This window comes from Acanthochromis polyacanthus, chromosome 21 (genome assembly GCF_021347895.1).
Source record: "Acanthochromis polyacanthus isolate Apoly-LR-REF ecotype Palm Island chromosome 21, KAUST_Apoly_ChrSc, whole genome shotgun sequence".
Classification (NCBI taxonomy): Eukaryota; Metazoa; Chordata; class Actinopteri; family Pomacentridae; genus Acanthochromis; species Acanthochromis polyacanthus.
This window is the reverse complement of record NC_067133.1, coordinates 939,322-958,239: the sequence shown is the minus strand read 5'-3', so window position 1 is coordinate 958,239 and position 18,918 is coordinate 939,322. Positions and strand designations below refer to the sequence as shown.

The following is an 18,918-nucleotide window of genomic DNA, read 5'->3' as shown; positions in this document are numbered from 1 at the left end:
AAATTTAGCGATCCAGACTTGTCATTTCCCCCTCCATGTTACCTGTTTCTGTCTGCCTGTCTTCAGTCAAACCCCACCACATCAAACATCCACCGTCCTGTATGTCACATCACAGCGTTCAGACCGTACGGTGCTTTCTGAAGCTACTGCTTTGTTGCGGCTCCCGTACCTGCAGCGACATCTCGATGAGCACGAGCAGCTTCTTGATGCCGATCCAGACTCGCTTCCCTTTGAGCTGCTGTGCGATGCTGGCTCGCTCTTTGTCCGTGAAGCTCCCCAGCAGCTGCACAGACGACAAAGGCAGCAGAAGATGGAGGTTTTCAGCGTTACACTGGAAGCCTCTGGTAAGCGCAGACGAAAACATCCTTTTAATCAAGCTTTAGCCACTTAATGTGTTTTTCTTCCTCCAGTACCTTGAATGAAAGTGAATGTAGCTTCTTTCCCCGTAAGAGTTCGGATCTTTCAAGGCTGCATGTGCGCACGCCTGTGTTCTCTCGAGAATGGGATGATTATGTATAATTCACCACTTTCATCTGTGCGCCCTTGTTTAAGTGCACAATGGAGAGTATTTTTACCTTCAAGCATCCAAATGTATGTGTGTGATTACCCCTAAAATGAGCACGTTGTCAGGCGTGTGTGCATTTTTATGTGTGTTATTGTACCTCTAAGGCGTCGACTAGCTGCTCCCCAGTGGAGATGTTGGGGATGTGGATGGTGGTGCTGAAGGCGTCCAGCATCTCCATCTCCTGCAGGACGTCCTTCCTGCTGGTGGTGCCGATGATGAGCAGCTTCCGACCCTGCAGGAGGAATAAATGGCTTGTGTTTGTCCGTTGCTATTAACACCGCATGCCAAATTATCCTTTTCCTCTCATTTTCTGTGTCCAGGGAAGGTTAATTGTCCACAAGTACGGAGAAGCTTTTCATTTTGTTGGGAATATGGTTACTGCAGAGACAAGCATACCGATTCTGTTGGCTTTTTTTATTCCATATCACACATTTTTAAGAAGAAAATCTTGCGTAAATGAGCTTTATAACATCATAAATAGTTGTTAAGAAAAGAAACTTCCGGCCTACAGCAACCATATATTATGATTTACAGACATTTAACAGGATGATGCAGTCAAATCACAAGTTATTTTTATGTATTATGGTATTTATTCTGTGTGTCAGTATCACTGATTGTGATCTGTGACTGCAGGTAAGAAAGTTTCTCGACAAAGAAACATTTCTTGTAAAAACGAAAAACTGAACTTAAAGATCATTCCGGAAAAAACAGTCCAAGTTCTGTGGAAATAGTTCACGTGAAAATGATTATGAATGGTCGTTATGAAAGGAAAATGAAGGGCATTTACTATCTATTTTATGGATTGTGGTCAACCTTTATATGGGTTATTCAATTTCCGATGCCAATACGAAGGGAACACTGGCAGCCTGCATTTTACGCTGATATCATGGGATGTTTTTGTTGCTGTTGTTGGAAATGCTAATAAAAAATGAGGCACAGAAAATGCTGTTTTCTTAAGTAGATCTGTAGTACGTCTGCGGTGCACTCATTTACACAAAGAGATGCATCAACTAAATGCATAACAACTACATTTTGAAAAAAAAACACGAGTTAATAAAATAGAATCATGTTTTAATGGACTTAACATCATTTTCTCCTACTTCTAGTGTAGAAAATAGACTAATGTGTGATCACTTTTAACTGCTCTTCACAGATTTACCTTAGTTCATGTGCATTATGTGAGCTGAGGAAGTGAGACTCCAGTAGCCCGTGCAAAACGACTAAACATAACCCCTGTTATGTGGCAATTGGCATCTGTCTGTCTGTCTGTCTGTCTGTTGGCAACATTACTCAAAAACAGACCAACGGATTAGGAAGAAATTTTCAGGGAAGGTCAGAAATGACACAAGGACCAAGTGATCAGACTTTGGCAGTGATGCGGCTTATAGTCTGGGTCCACGGATTTCTTAAGGATTTCTGTATCGTTGCCAGATAGCAGCACGGCGTCACTGTAACCATGACAACAAGTGAACACTACACAATCACATGATTGTGATCCTACTACAAATCCACCGCTGAGGAACACGAATGTTTATAAAACTGTAACTGTGAATAATTCCTACCTTTTAAAAAAAATGTAATAGTTTGAAGGCATTTTAAAGTCATTTTGGACCATTTTCAGTCATTTTTTTCGACCCTTCTCAGCCATCCTAGACAATTAACTCATTTTGGACAGACTTTGAACAGTTACGGAGGTTTTTTTTTAGCAAGTTCTGGACAAAATTGAGTAATTTCTAGTTATTTCTGACAAACTGTAACAACATTTAGAGAACACACTTATGTTATGATGTTAAATTGGAGTCATTTTGGACGCGTTTTTGCTGTTTTTATTAAATTTTGGAACCCTGCTATGCCATCCTAGATGTTTAACTCGTTTTGGACAGATTGTGAACAGAAAAAGAGGATTTTTTGAACAAATTTGGACAAATTTCTAATGATGTGGAGATTTGTTAAAGATTTCTGTATCATTGTGAGATAACAGCACGGTGTCACTGTAACCATGACAACCAGTGAACACTACATCAGCTGCCTGCTGACGATCACAAGATTGTGATCCTTCTAAAAATCCACCACTGAGGACTTATCAGTTCTAATTATAAAAGGAACAACTAATGAAATTGTGGGGGTGTTTCTGAGTCCCATCAGTTCTCGCTGCCCGTTACATATTTGGGTCACAGATTCACATAACACACACATGCAAAAAACACGTCTGTTCTTAGTGCAAAGTAATTTTGTTTGTGGGAAATAATGAAGGGTAATATTTAGCTTTTAGCTGATTATTACATATTATATAATTGCCATTTGTCTTTCTGAGAGTTATTTTAGCTCCGTATACAGATTGCTGAAACAGGTCAGTTAAAATGAACAGCTCAGTGAGCCTTCAGGAAGTTACTGCAACTGACCACAGAAAAGGTCAGACCAGAAACAACATGCCATTTTCACTCTATTAGCTGACTCTATAAAGTGTCAGATAGTGACGTTTAGAGGCGCTGGCAGGTGGAGTTTGTTGCATGGTGTTTGAAGTCTTTATGCTAAGTAAAGCTAATTGGTCTGCTGGCTGTAGCTCTGTGGTAAACGGCATAATGATGGTATCGATCTTCTCATCTAACTCTGCAAACAGGCAAATAATGTCAGATTATTGACATCATTTAGGAGCTTTCTTTTTGACAACAAAAGGTCATGAAAAGACCAAAACTCTCAATATGGTAGTTCATACAAACCTCCTGAACTCTGCTGAAAGCCCATTTATTCCTACTGAAGATGAACATCTGTTAAGCAGGTTACACATCGACTATAGTTTCACTTGAAAAATATGACAATTCAAATTAAAAAAATAGCTTGACACTTGGGGCATTAGTGCAGATGTTGCAAACATTGAGCTGCTAAGAAATACAATGCTCTAAATGTTCAAAGTAATAAAGTAATATGGACATGGGTGTGGCTCTTTTGTGCCAATGGTGGCACTACAGCAGAGATGAGTATTGGTGTTAGTAAGGTTAATTAATTACATTTTTTCATGACATCGATGGACAACACTACAGTAAAAGTGTGTCTTCATGTTTTAGGTGATCTCTGACCTTGGGTGGAGCTTTCTTCAGCAGCACCAGCAGAGCCTGGAGGACCAGGTTGGAGAAACGAGGACCGATGGGGACGTAGTCCAGCAGACGCTCGATGTCATCCACAACCACACAGCTGAGCTGAGACTTGTAGGCATCATCGAAGACCTGAAACAGACGGAGGGAAGAATGGACGAATGGAGGGAAAACCCAAAGGGAGGAGGCGGTGAAACAGTTCAGAATTCTCAGAAGTCACTGAACCATGTACCTTTTTGATTGCCTGGCACTTGGAGATCTCTGAGTGTCCAATCATCTTGTCTGGAGAACAGATCTTGATGAAGGGGAACTGTGAGTCCTCTGCAATCTTCGCTGCCAGGGCCGTCTTTCCACTGTGGGGTGGACCTGTGGGGTACAGTTTGCTGCTTGTGTTTGTTTTTGCTTTATATTAAACCCTAGAATACAGAGGGATTCTCCTGAGGTGTACTCCTGACAGGGAAATTTACAAATTTGATATAATCTCTGTAAAAATCAGGCACTGTCATCACCTATTTTTACCCTTTTTATTGCAGTAAATGTAGAATTCAATCTTAAACATTACACTGTTTCAGTCTAACTTAAGCAGAGTTGTGTGCGTTTTATTTCTTACCCTCCAACAACACGGCCACCAGCGGTGTGCGGTCACTGTTCTTGGTCTGCTGCACCAGCAGCTCTCCATCATCCAGAACGTGAGTGACCGGGTCGCCCCATTTGATGATGCCGTTCATGATATAGCTGGAATAATCCTCCTGGTTTGTACCAAACGCCTTGAAGAAAACACAAGGGAATGTCAGAGATGCTGTTTTACCTTTTCCCTGTCACTGGATTCCACGGTATTCACAGAACAACATACTGGTTTTATGTCGTTGTTGAGGGAACCCATGAAGTCAGCTCTGGTGACCTGCAGCTTCTCTGCCTTCTCCATGTCCACCTCCACTGTAGATGTAGCCTGGAAAAGAAAGCAGTCTCATTGTAAAACATGTGAAGAACCTGTCTACACTCCTGTAGAAGCCAAGCACGACACACACATGCATATACGAAGCAAAAATGTTTAAAAAAACGTTTCAAATAAATCACAAAGTAACAGCTTAGTAATCGCTAACCCTATAAAGAAACAGATCTGTCTGTGCTCGCTTTTCCTCTCCTTTTTAAAAGTCACACCACACTAAACTATATTTCCTATCTAGAACTGTTTTGCTTCTCATGACTGTAAATGTCCATCTTTTCTTTACAGACTATGCTGCTGGTTTTTCTAGTGGAATCAGTTTGCTGTTAAATTGTTTTTCTATGAAGCTATCTGTTAGAGCATTGACTGATATTTCATACATTCTTCAGTAGATCCTCAGTCTGCTGGCCCTTTAATCGAGGTGGAATCCCAACCTGAACAAAGGCTTTGTGCATGTGATAGTGACCTTAATGTGTCGGTTCATGGCGGTGGACTGGGCCGCCCTGACCAGACCCTCCAGCTCGGCACCGCTGTAGTTCTTCGTCTCCGATGCCAGTTCTTTGATGTTGACATCGACGGCGAGCAAGTTGAAGCCTCTCATCTTGTTGGTGTGGATGGTCAGGATCTGGACACGACCCTTCTCATCAGGCAGACCTGGAGTTCGGAGGATGTAAAGGAAAGGAACGAGTGACGAGAAGACAAAAGACATGAGGCGGGGGTAGAATTTCTTCTAGAATTATTATTATTTGTGTGCAGTAGATTAGAGCTCAGGAAACTTTGCTGAAGACATCAGGAGTTTTGGGCTTTCTGTAAATATAATTGCATTCAAGAAGCAAAACTGAAACGTCTTCACTTCCTGTGCAAGAAAAACATACGACTCTCTGGAGGAAAGCACTTCTTCAGTGAAAATAAGAATTCTTCTCTGAAGGTTCTCACTCATCCTTTGTTGAAACTGTGCAGCAGTTTGTTCTATAGAATGAAACCGTTTGATTAATGAGGCTATGTGAGCACACAGCAGCACGACGTAAGTAATTAATGAAGTTACAGGTAGTGTGCCACCGAGGTAAATTATGCACTGGCCTTCTCTCAGTTTAGAGACAGTATGGATGGATCTTCTGTGTGACGCAACATCTTTTTAATAACGTGAAAGCGGAGAAGGCGACATTCTACATTTGTGTGTGTGAAAGCAGATTTCATTAGAGCATGAGTCAGTGATGCTGTGATGCTGAAGGACATCAAGGCTCTGACACGATTTAACCCCCTGAGCACATGAAGAACTAACATTATGTGATGTAGTTTTAGAAAGAAAGTTACTTTTGGCAAAGCAGGTAGCAGAAAAAATGGTGCTCTGTGGGATTAACCTCCTATAGTTGATGTTACAGCATTACCAGACAGTAAAAACAAAATAAGCTTCATAATTAAAGTATTTGAAGGGAAGCGATTATGTAAAACATAATACTCAAAACACAATAAAAGTTATATTTTTACTAACTTTTATTGCATCTTGAGGTTAATGAGGTCACTGAAATCCCTTCAAACTACCATTTTAAGAGGAGAAGATGGCTTGCTAATGGCACATCCAATTTTCATCATCAAATACTGACATAGTTATTGTACAATAAACAATCAGGTCTATAACACTTCACTCTGAAGGAAAAATAAACTAGGATTCTACGATAAAATGTTGCATATTTAGGGTTTTTTCTTTAGAATTATTGCTTGAATATCATATAAATATCTAAAATATTGTAAAAATATGAAAATGATTGTCCAAGCATATATAAATCATAGATCTGAATGTAGACACACATTTAATTATTACATCAGCAAGCATGAGAAAAATAAGCCATTTTAATTTGCAATTGGATGACATCATATTCTATCTGGGATGATGTTTTATTTCAAAATACGAGACTAGCCTCAGAAATATTTCAACTTTTTCAAGTCACAGATGGAGAAGTCGGATTAAAATCTCAGTTAAAACGACAGTTGAGCAGAGAAAAAGAGAGAAAAGGTCCAAAAACACTCACCGATTTCCATCTTCACCTCAAACCTGCCGGGTCTCATCAGGGCGTCATCGATCAGGTCAGGCCTGTTGGTCATACCTGGAGGGAGAGGAAAACACCGTGACTCAGAGAATAATGAGAAAGAGGGACAGATCATCAAATCTATTGTCTGGATTGGTACGTAATAATGATAATAATAATAGCTGACAACTGGAGGAAATTTATGTGAAAGGATGCACAGTCCACCAGTGAACCGTTTCAAGCTGAGATTTTGAGGCTTATGACAAAACTAAACCCAGAATTGAACACTTACACATCTTACAAGACATTAGGTACTGGGTGTGCTGTATCATGTGGGTGCAAATGAATGAATTTGAACACATTAGTGTTGATTGGAATTGCTCAAATGTAACTTTTTTTTTTTTTAAAGTTGCAGTCTTAATGGAGATTTTGCAACATATGTGAGCTGAACAGATGGCACGGTTCCTAAGTTGTCTGGTGTTGGTGTTAAATGCAAAACAGCATTTTAATCATGACAGAACACAGAAAGTCCTCAGATACTGAAATGAAATATCACTCTGAGTTTCAGCTACAGTCCTGGCCTCATTTCATGACAGTGATTTGTAAGCACTTTTTCTTTAATAAAGATGTTTTTTGGGATTTTGTTGGCTTTATTTGACAGGGTAGTAGGGAGAAGAATGGGGGGAAGACCTGCAGTAAAGGGTCATGAGCTGGAACTGAACCCAGGCCGCTACGTTGGTGACTATAGCCTCTGTTTATGGGTCTCCCACTCAGCCAGCTGAGCCAGTGTAGGTACTTATTCTATGCAGATCATGTAATTGCTACTGAGGCTCTTGCATGTTCATGCTCATAAGAGTCCTGTTGGATTTGATTGGACATATGCACATAAAATGGACCCCTGCTCTCCAACCAGTACAGCGTATCACAAAGGCAGGGTCCGTCACGTTCCCCTGATGCTTCTTACCAATGACCAGGATGTTGTTAAGTTGCTCCACGCCGTCGATCTTGGACAGAAGCTGGTTGACCACGGTGTCGTGCACGCCCGTGCTGCTGGCGCCCGTTCCTCTCTGCTTGCAGATGGCATCCAACTCATCAAAGATGATGATGTGGAGGCCGCTGTTGGCTCCCAGCTGAAAAAGACACCCATTTTTAACAGATGTGTGTGTTTTTTTAAACATATTAAATAAACAGAGAGGAACACTGACTCACCCTCTTCTGCTCCTCCTCTGCCTCGGCGAACAGTTTGCGGATGTTGGCCTCAGACTCTCCTACGTACTTGTTGAGGATCTCGGGGCCGTTGACAATCTTGGGCTCGCGGGCGTTGAGCATCTTACCGATCTGCCTGGCCATCAGGGTTTTACCACATCCTGGTGGTCCAAACAGCAAGATGCCCTTCACGTGTTTACAACCTGGAACAAAGAAAAAAAAGAGTTATCAAAGACGCCAAAATGATGGAGAGGGAAAAAGAGAAGAAGTGGTGATGCAGAAAGAAAGGAAACAGAAATGACAATAGGAGGAAGAGGTGATGAGTGTTCTGCTAGAAAATACTTCAAAGCCGGAGAGAGAAGAAACCAGATTAATCAAACAGATCATAAGACCAATGTAAATTGTGTCATTTTCTATGTGTGTGTGTGTGTATAGTTAAGTATGACTGGCAGATGTATCGTGCCTAACCTTGTTTCCTGCTTTCTATTAGTGTGCATTACATTTTATTTCCATGGAGAACACACAGTAAACAGAGCATGGCTCGATCTTCCAAACAATATTTCATTCATGAAAACTCACAAGCTGCTGGCATTGCCATCACCAGATCTCATAAATACGCTTAAAAAAAGATTAATTAGCTAACTAAAGGGTGGAGGAAGCTCAGTGGAAGGAATAAATCTGAAATATCACAGCTATAAAAAGCTACAAGAGAGAAAGAGAATAGAGAAGGTTTCTCACCCATCTGCTCCACGATATCAGGAGGGAAAACACGGGAAGCAAAAGCTCTGCGGAAAATGTCGGAGAACTCCTTGTCCAGACCTCCGATTCCCATCTTCTCAAAGTTCCAGTCTGGGTTGATGATTGTCTGTCGTGCCTCCTTGGTCTTTGCTTTACCTGTTTAAAAACACACAAGAGTTATTTAGCCACCAATTCTTACATATATTATACTTTAAAGCCCAAAACGAAGACGATTTTAGATGTGATTTTCAGTGAGGGAAACCAGAAACACTGCTGTAAGTAATGACAGAGTCTATCACAAATAAAAAGTCATAAATTGTAAACTCAAGTTTCTTTAGTTTTTGCTGCTTTTTCCTTGACAGAGATAAGTATGAATTTATATGAGGTGATTTGTGGAACATTTGTCAGAACGGGTTCTTGCTGCCATCTTGTGGAGTAAATAGATACAGGACCAGAAAATACAGACTTCTTGTTGTCGACCCAGAAGGCTGTTTGGTACTGTGTTTGTACCGTACTGATATATCTAAGCTTTTAGAAACAATCATGATAACATAATAGTAAGGAAACCTTCATGGGAAATATCATTTATATGAAGTCAGACAGGAGGAACGTACCGACGAGTGTGAGGGAAGAATTCTCAGCCTTCTCAAAAATCACCTGGCTGTTGCCCACCATCAGACCGACGTCGATCTGTCAGAGAAACCACACTTCACTGCTACTTATACTTGGCATAATCACATTCATTCCTTATTCATTCGCAGCAATAATGGCACATGGCATGAGAAAAATTGGAGCAGATATTGCTATAATACTACGCTTCAAATCCAAGTAGGTAAAATACTAAAGCTCAAAATGTCATTTCACTATGCAAATATTATTCTAGTGTCGACCTATTTGCTATAGACTTAATCTACAAAAATATAGATTCTATCTATATTGACAATGTAAAGCAAGTAGATGCACTTAAAACCATATAATGATCTATCTATCTATCTATCTATCTATCTATCTATCTATCTATCTATCTATCTATCTATCTATCTATCTATCTATCTGTTGCATCAATGACTGTTTTTGCTGATCATTGCATTGGTCCTTGAGGGTCACAATATTGAAGAGTATGTTCAGCATAAGCAATGAGCATGAATGCAAAAAAAAAATCACATTAAAACTGTTAAGTAGTACCTGTAGTAACATTCCGAACATTCCTCAAAAGCAATTCAATTTCAAGCTGACTCTTGTTAGCTTAATTATAGATGGGAATGCTTTTGTTCAGAACAATCAACAAAATCCCAAAGGTGCCTCCCATCGGAACTGACAGGAAGCATCAACAACAGGAAGCAGAAGCTGGACAGCTCGCTAACATGCTATTTTTTGATAAGTAATCCAGACCTGCTGGAACAACAACCACATTTCTTTCACTTCTGGCTTCACTTACTCTGATGAATGATCTCAGTCTCGTACCTTTTGTTTCTTTCCGGAGGCTGGTTCTCCTTTGAGGATGCTGGCGTCCATGGCCTCGATGTCCTTCACCATCAAACCAAACAGCTTGTCGCAGAAACTAAACACTAGCTGAGAGACAGAGAGAAGCAGGAGAATGTTAAACAAACAAATCATAAAGCAAAGAGCAAAGTAAAGCATGTGTGTGAGCCTTGACGTTTAGAGGTAGGGAAGTTTAAACCTGCTGGGTGACAGAGAAGCCCTGGTTGTTGAACTGCTGGATGAACTCTGCGGCCATCTTGTCCGAGTCGTAGGGAGAGGAGTCGGTGCTCTTCTTCTGCAGGAAGTCGATTTCGATTGTCATGGCGCCAATGCACTGCTTGGACTTGTCGAAGTTGTAGTTGGCCACTGAGTAAACAAGGAGGGACACAGTTATTTCTCTCAATTCAGCTCAGAAGCTCAAGATTTGTTGGCCACTGAAATGTATATAGCATGAGAATAAAGCAAAAAAAGCCACAAGTAAGAAAAAAAACACAACATCTGAGACTGGACAAAGTATTCTGACTAAAACATTGGAAAGCAGTAAGTGAAAGGTTGCTAAACCCTTTCCCGACCTGCTTCTTTCCAGTCATAGCTTATTGTAGCAATTCTGTTAAGCCTTGCAGGGTTAAAAAGATGTTCATTGCTTAATACTATTTTTGAATTATGACATAAAAAATGTGAGAAATGGATGAAACAGGGCTTTTATTTGTTTTAGCATTAGCTGCACACATTAGCATATCAGGCTAATGAACTCAGACTTGTTAGCTAACTTTTTGTTTTTAACCAAAACCCAATCAGACAAAGCAAGCTTACATGACTGTACTAAACTTTGGAATTACGTAACAAAAACAAAAAATTCCAAAGACGCTCTTTATTGTAGCATAGCTTATTGTAGCAATTCTGCTAAGCCTTGCAGGGTTAAAAAGATGTTCATTTCTTAATAATATTTTTGAATTATGAGATAAAAAAATGTGAGAAATGGATGAAACAGTGCTTTCATTTTGTTTTAACATTAGCTGCACACATTAGCATATCAGGCTAATGAACTCAGAGTCGTTAGCTAACTTTTTTTTTCAACCAAAACCCAATCAGACAAAGCTAGCAAAACTGACTGTACTAAATTTTGGAATTACATAACAAAAAAACCCTCCAAAGACGCTCAAAAGCAGTTCATGATTAGCTAGCTTTATGCTAATAGTTTATGCTAACGTTTGAAGCTCAGTTCTGTCACAGCACTGACAACAATGCAAATCAAAACACATGCAAATTTACAAAATACAAGTTAACTAAGGAGATATTTAGACGAATTTGACAACATCATTTTGAAAAAGTACTGCAAAGTGACAGCTAAATGAACTACAGTTTTCTGTATTTGCAGTGTGTTTTAGTAATTTGTAATGTGTATTTGGATCCATTTTTCATAATCTTCTCAAATTCTTATGGATGTTAGCTTTGTTTTACTGTCTCTCAGTGATGTGCCTGTGTTTTCTTAGGATACAGCACAGCAATCCACCATCCTGCACTTTGTTGGATGTGATGAAGTTTAATGGGCAGCGAGGTCAGAGCTCGATTGGATCACTGAGAGGGATGCTGTGCCATGATTGGGTGTGATGTTCTTTGGAAGCTGCTGATGCTCCACAAATAATCATAAATTGGCGACACTGATAACTGTCTGTGGTAGGGTGGGCTGTCAGCTCATTTTCGGAGGACACAGTTTAGCTAGCCTGCAGTTGTTACAGGGACAGAAGAACTGAATTTACCAGGACTCACAGAAAAATAGTGCTCTGCTGTATCACTTCATATATCTTTGCAATTGTCTGAAAAAAATCTGTTTTAAAATCACTAACAGTCATCTGGAACATCAGCAGTTGCCCAGCAATGTCACAACTAATCACAGCAGACCATCCTTTATGCTGATCCAATCGAGCACCAACCCTGCAGCAGCCACGGCCAATGCCTGAGATAAACCAGTTAGTCCTGAGATGTTTCTCCTGTAATACTACAAACACAGTGGTTCCATTACTTCCACGTGCTTCCACTGGCTTCAGTGTTGGGATTTTAGCATGTTATTTAGCACGATGTAGCCATAAAGTGAATATTCAAGAACCCTTTTACGTGGTTCTCATGAGTCAGACTGAATCATCAAAAATCCATGCAGCGCCCTCAAAATATTAATCAACATCATGCTGATGTTCAGACAGTTTACTCTGATTGCAAAAATCCTTATTTTCATCAGGGACTTTCACAGTGGCTGACAGTCATTAGAATCTTGATTTTGTCTGACATCAAGAACCCACTGTTTGAAACATTATTAGTAATACAGAGGGTAAAAACTGCCACCATTAGCGTTGGAAATTAAATGTGTGTGAAATAAAAGCTCGACAGGGATAGCAACAATAACTAAGGGTGTGGGGCTTATAGTGAAGAAAATAGCACACCTTTTGCTAGAGATACCATCTCTTATCTAAGCTCACCGTATGCCGGAATACCAATAAAGACGCACTTCAGCAAACGTCGAAGGACTACGAGTGAAATTTCTTCAACAACAATCAGTCATAGTGACAGCTAGACAACGTTGTGTTTGTATAGCTAACCATCAGATGCAGCAGTCAAACAAAGGGTTGTATACCTTCCACCTCCTGGCCAATGGAGAGACCGGCCCATTTCCTCTATTGGAGAGATAAAGGAAGAAAAAATACAACGTAAGACTGAGCGACTGAGCTTCAGGCCAACAGCTAATCAACAATGTGTGCGTTGTGTTGTTGTGTTTGCGGCTGTGTACCTGAGGCAGGCTGAAGGCGATGGTTCCAGGAGCCACAGTGTGGTGGGTCTTGACTGTAAACACAAACTTGTGGTTGGGGGTGGTCTTCACAGTCACATGTCTGCAGACACGGATGACAGTTAGACACTGTGTATTATCTGAAAAATCCCAACAAACTGAAATGAAGCAACATCAGGATCCACTTGCAGTTGTTTTTCTAGCCAGATGACACATCCAAGTCCAGTATTCAGCCTCTGTTTTGCTCTGTTTTGTCTGCTGAATCACCCAATGAGTCAACCAAAATAGACTAAAAAGCTCCAACTCCCTTTCCTTTCACATGACACAGTCATTTTAATTAGTGCTGATTGCAAATGTTGGTTAGTGCAGCATTAATTTCTATAATTAAACACATCACAAATTTTTTTTACAGCACTTTAGGTCAACTCTCTGCAGATGAGGACAGAACAACAACATATCAGCGTGTTTGGTAACCAAGTGGTACAATTTAATTGTCTAATTACATTATTGATGAGTTGTTATCGGCTAATATCTGATGGCAGAAGAGCAGCTCAGTTGAATTAAACACTAATGCTCATCCTAAATATTCTGCATTGATCTATTTGTAACAGAGACGAGTGTGCACAGCAAATTTGGAACACCAACGTCATTGCTCTGAGGCACTGAATGATAAAGACAATGTTGTAGTTGCCATGGCAAGAAATTAGGTATCTAGCTGCAGGGATGATTTATTTTTAGTCGCTTCTCAGTTTAATGTACAAAAAGACAAAAAAAGCAAAAACATGATGACAGGTGAAGGGTCTGAATGCTTGTCCTGCTTCGTTGGGCGGATAAGAGAGTGAAATTTGAGGTCGATAGTTCACTTTTTCAGGAAAGCACCAAATTTGGTACAGACATATTATATGACCATACAATTGATTTAAGGGGAGTACCCCAAAAATCTAAGCCCCCTGGTGGCCGCCATCTTGAATTCAAATATGGCCGCCTTGCTAAACCTATTTATGTGATATCTCCTTTAATACGGCAGATACAAAGTTACTTTCAAAATCTACCCTCATTGTTTAAGTGTCTGCGGATTCAATAAAGCCATTTATAACAGTGTTATATATAACAGCCACCAGGGGGCTTAGATTCTTGGGGTACTCCTCTTAAATCAATTGTATGGTCATATACTATGTCTGTACAAATTTGGTGCTTTCCTGAAAAAGTGAACTATCAGTTGACTTATCCACCTAGCTAACTGCAGATTTCACAGTTGCAGAGAGAAAAAAATGCAAACACATACATAGATAGACAGAAATAAACAGCTGAGGATGCCTTATTTCATGCAGAATGTCAAAAGCGATGACATTAATATAGAGGAGAGTAAAATAATGCTGCTGGATTGCTGAGAATATGGCCATTATTAATAAAGCTACACTAAAATATTTCCACTCACAGGCACAAGTGATGCATAGAAAATTAGTTTCCCATTTATTGATAGTAACTGTTTAGAATGTAATTACACCGACAGAGTCCTCCTTGTTTACTGATTGAGATCAGGAAAGGCTTTCTGTGTGGGTTTTGACGGCTTGTTAAAAGTAAAAATAACCGTTTTGTTTTATTTTTTACCAATTTGGAGGTCATACTTAAACCTACAGTTTGAAAAGAAGGTGTATTTATGCATTTAAGTCCTGCATCTGTTATGTTGGTGGTCACAGAGAAGAAAGAGCAAAACACAAGAGGTGGAAAGCAACTTTAAAGATCTGAACCGAAGGAAATTAAAGAACTAAGGGACTAAAATGAAGTTTTAAAAAATCAGAGAACAAGAGATGAATGTAAGAAAACAACCACAGGGAAAAAGCATAGACTGGGTATAAATTGGAAAACAACAAAGCTAAATAAAGGGCAGATTGGAATAGCTCGATGAGCACAGGTGATAGAATGGATACAGACTGATAAACCTGTAGTCAGATAGACTGGAAACTGAAGGACCAACAGAGAGAAAATGAATTGAAGAATGTCAACAGGGAGGTGAACAGATGAACTGACAAAGGACGGTGCAAGACATGAGACTCTATGTACACAAAGAGTGATCAGGTGACAACTGGATGAAGGCAGCAATCAAAGAGGACGGAAAACACACGAAGGGAAGACACACAAATGCTACACACAGAGACAAAGTAGAACAAAAACCTTAAACCATGACAGCTGCTTTTATTATCAGCATTACAAAATAAAAATTAATCGTGATGCGTTGAGAGTCGTGCATCAGATGTTAACTGGGACTTCCTGGATGACAGGTGACAGGTGGGTGGATGGATAGGTGTTTGGAGACATGCCCGGGTGTGTGCTTGTATTGACAAACACAGTGATGAATCGGCGATAATGTCTACTCACTGTCCTGACTGCAGATCCTTCTCGCTCACCACGGCACAATTAGTCAGCGACAGCTCATCTGTCGGGCATCGCGCCGCTTGCATGGTCTGCAGAGATAAAGACAGAGGAGGAGGAGCGAGTCAGCAGTGTTTAGATGACAGCAGAGCTTGTTATGTCACAGCAGAGATTGTTTTGTCCTAATGTTTGAGCGTGCATATGTCGCGAGAATTGAATGAATTCTGCAAATGTGAAATATAGCAGAACTGGGACAGAAAACACAAGAACATTGAAATTTTAGCCGGTTAGAAGCACAATCGTGTTGACATCATAAGAAAAGCAAAACATTTGGCAGCATTTAAATAAAACATTCATGAGTTTTTTTTATTAAACCGTGACATGACTGAAACAATTTCAGCACTGTGGATGTAAAAAACTGGTACAATGCTTTTCAGATGTTTTTGTTGTCACAAAGTTTCATTTATGCAGCTAACTGTGCCAGTAAATTATCCATCTTTTTTTAAAAAGTACAAAAAAAATTAAGAAAAGTCTAAGCATGACTTCAGATTAATATAGCATAAGTTTTTGTTCTCATTTTCACTCTTGTTAATCATCTCCCAACCCCTCAGATTCATGACTGACAGTATCAATAACACAATAATACTATATATATAATAATACGTCAGCTAAAAGTAGCATTTGTACTTTTGATCCTTTAAGAACACCTTGCTGATGATGCCTTTGTACTTTCTAGCATGCAGGATTTTTACTCTTAAAGGAGCATTTTCGGAGGACTATACTGCCACTTTTATGTCAGCAGCGGACCAGAATAGGAGCTAATTAGCAGGTGGGACGAATCATGCAGCAACCGTGATTAGGATTCCACCTCCAGTCTAAGAATAGAAAGGTGAAACCTGTTTTTGCAGAGTGGTGTCTTACTCAGTGTGTGGAAATTGTTCACAGAAATGCGAAGTGTATTTTTGGTGTAGAAGGAGCAGGAGGAACAACCCTGGCTCACACCCTGAACAGTCTCCTCACATCGGTGATAAAAGAAAAGAAACGAGTGAAGAATTAACACGAGCAACCTCTCAGTGTTACCAAAGGAGGTGATGAAGCAGATACGTGAGATGACTGATGGCTTTATGAGCGCTCTAATCACAGATGGTCAGAGATAGACAGACTGGTCATAACATTTGACATTTAAAATTTGAAAAACCCCAATTGTTTTCAGATTTATCCAACCCTGGCTGGAGATAAAAACACAGAGGAGCCGCTTGTGTGTTTAAGTCACGGCTTCTCTGCCATCATTAGCTTTCTATCTGACTTTCCACTGCAGGATCCGTAAATCTTCTACTGCGAGATATTGTTAAATTTCTACCACTGTGTCAGAATGAATCCAGCTGAGTGAGAAACATAAATGTGATATTTCAGCTCATCAGCCTTCCTCCAGACAGCTCCTACTTCTTGCTCACGTAAGCGAACAAGACACCGGTCTGATCTCGTTTTGACACAAATTGAAAACCTTGTGCAGAGAAAGAAAAGCAGGCAGATAGAAGGAATTCCAACGCACATCGCTACAGCCTGGGCACATGAAGTGGTAACCATGGCAACTGCGTTAAGCGATGACAGACCCTCCGACGATAAATCTGGCTTCACTGCTGCCTGATTTATCATGGATGTGAATGGCGCAGTCGCTCGGAGGCAGCAGCGGTTACTCTGCCACAAATACTATTAAGTCATGTGTTCCAGTGAAGATTTACAGCAAATAAAGCAAAACCCACAGCCGCTGTTGACTCTGATGGATTACCTGCTCTGTATTGATTTCATCAATGGATTTCATTTGAACCTAAAACAACACAGATGTTTGCTGACATAAACTGATTAAATCATCTCCTGTGACGAGTGAAAATTATTACCCAATCAGTCGTGAGTTTTGCCTTCATCTGTCTACATTTATATGTATTCATTTAGCATGTTTTGTCCAAAGCAAGATATAAATGAGGTGAAATAAGCTGCAGCAGACCAAGGACAAACCTTCAGTTCTCACAGTGATGAAAGGTTCAGCTAGCCTGGCTGCGCTAGACCCATGTTCTGAAGACACAAGGGTCTAGGACCGCTCGACAGGGAGGGAGGCGGGCTAAAAGGTTGTCTTTCAAATCACTCTGCAGCAATTGGGTAGGTATACAACCAATCAGTGCAACGAATAGGCTGACGGAGTTCCTAGAGCGCCGGCAGATTGTGGCTAAGTCCGATTAGCTTCCCAACCAGCGGAGCCAACTGGTATATTAAGGATTTGCCATATCCCGTCGGCATAAGTCCAAATGCGTCTTTCTTCTCAATGAAACACTTCAGTGCCGTCCTTTGTTTATCTTTCAAGTTGAATTTTAGCTTCAAATCTTTAAGGGCTGTGGCCAAAGCCGAGTCGAAAGATAACTGTTTATTGTGTGCCGGTTGTTTCTGTCAGAATCGTCACGCCTCTGTCGTCACTGAGTTACGCCCGCCTTCTGACTCTACACTTCATGGTAATTGGTCCGGCCAGTTTTAGGAGAATCCAGCCTCGAGCCTTATGGAGGGTAACTAGACCCACCCTGGCAGAGAATTAAATTTGTTGCCGCGGGTTGTCTAGCACGGCTAGGCTAAGGTTCAGTGGTTGTTCAGTGAGAATGGTAGTGAATGGGATGCCTCTAAATCAGAAAGAGGGAATTCAGGAGTGTGGATAACATTCTGTGGGCAGCAAAACTCAGCAGAGAGGAATGAAAGGTGGAGGGACATGAGCCATCTTGGGCTGGTTGGGCTGGAATATTTGTCAAGCCGCAGATACCACATACTGAAAGTTATTCAATCACAAATCATATTGACCCGATTTCTCGTCGACTTTGTGGAGATGGAGGTGAATGTTTTGCCATACTGAAGCACTGGGAGTCAGGTTGGTGGAACACGTTCTTATTACGCAAACACGAGGGTCTGCATGATGTGGAGATCTCTAATTTGTTTCTGTACAGTATCTATGCTGCAAGGGTAACTTTGTACACACAGAACGGTAGTGTACATGCAGAATATGTAGATAGAATCCTAAATAAAGCTTCTATGCACTTGTCAAGAGCATACATATCATGCCAGTCATGAGTTTCCAATGGCACCTATTACTCTGAATGTTCTATGATGGAATCATTTTCACCCATGAGTCATTATCACAAAAAACAGCCCATTTTGGTTCTTTTATAAATTGAATTGAAGTCTTCTTCTTCTGGGCCTAAACTATATGCTCCTTTCACCTCAACTAGCCCCTTTTAGTGGCCGTCTACAAGCTTCTGGTTGCATCTTTGCAACCTAATTAAGCAAACTAAATTTGTTGGCTTTCTGATACATACTTGTTTCTTCATCACAGTCCACAAGGTCAAAACTTTGGGGAGATCAGCCTAAATTCTTGATTCTGGCATAATTTAGCCATTTCTTCACCATTTTTGATGTGTGTTTGGGTTCATTGTCTTATTGGAACGCTCAACAGCATCTCAGACCCCATTTTCCTGAAGAATATGGAGATAATCCTTCTCCTTCTGGCACAAAAACAGCCCCACAGCATCCATCCATCCATCCATCCATCCATCCATCCATCCATCCATCCATCCATCCATCCATCCATCCATCCATCCATCAGGTAATCTACCAAACTGAATTAGAGGGGTCACCAGTTGCAATCAATCACAATCACTCATGAGAAGTTTAAA

General features: G+C 40.5%; 1 protein-coding gene across 3 annotated transcripts in view; it reads right to left on the bottom strand.

Annotated features, from left to right (window-relative positions):
* Window positions 1-18,918, bottom strand: part of LOC110955464 (vesicle-fusing ATPase) — a 60,039-nt gene that overhangs the window by 8,636 nt on the left and 32,485 nt on the right. For all 3 annotated transcript variants that reach the window (XM_051940965.1, XM_051940964.1, XM_022200470.2), the window contains 17 exons: window positions 15,215-15,300; window positions 12,839-12,938; window positions 12,686-12,725; window positions 10,256-10,422; window positions 10,039-10,146; window positions 9,189-9,264; window positions 8,575-8,730; window positions 7,840-8,039; window positions 7,595-7,760; window positions 6,634-6,708; window positions 5,070-5,257; window positions 4,511-4,606; window positions 4,268-4,424; window positions 3,890-4,023; window positions 3,643-3,789; window positions 663-797; window positions 170-283 (listed from right to left, as the gene is read on the bottom strand). In XM_051940965.1, coding sequence (XP_051796925.1) covers window positions 170-283; window positions 663-797; window positions 3,643-3,789; window positions 3,890-4,023; window positions 4,268-4,424; window positions 4,511-4,606; window positions 5,070-5,257; window positions 6,634-6,708; window positions 7,595-7,760; window positions 7,840-8,039; window positions 8,575-8,730; window positions 9,189-9,264; window positions 10,039-10,146; window positions 10,256-10,422; window positions 12,686-12,725; window positions 12,839-12,938; window positions 15,215-15,300 — 2,145 coding nt within the window. The remainder of the gene's footprint in view (window positions 1-169; window positions 284-662; window positions 798-3,642; window positions 3,790-3,889; window positions 4,024-4,267; window positions 4,425-4,510; window positions 4,607-5,069; window positions 5,258-6,633; window positions 6,709-7,594; window positions 7,761-7,839; window positions 8,040-8,574; window positions 8,731-9,188; window positions 9,265-10,038; window positions 10,147-10,255; window positions 10,423-12,685; window positions 12,726-12,838; window positions 12,939-15,214; window positions 15,301-18,918) is intronic.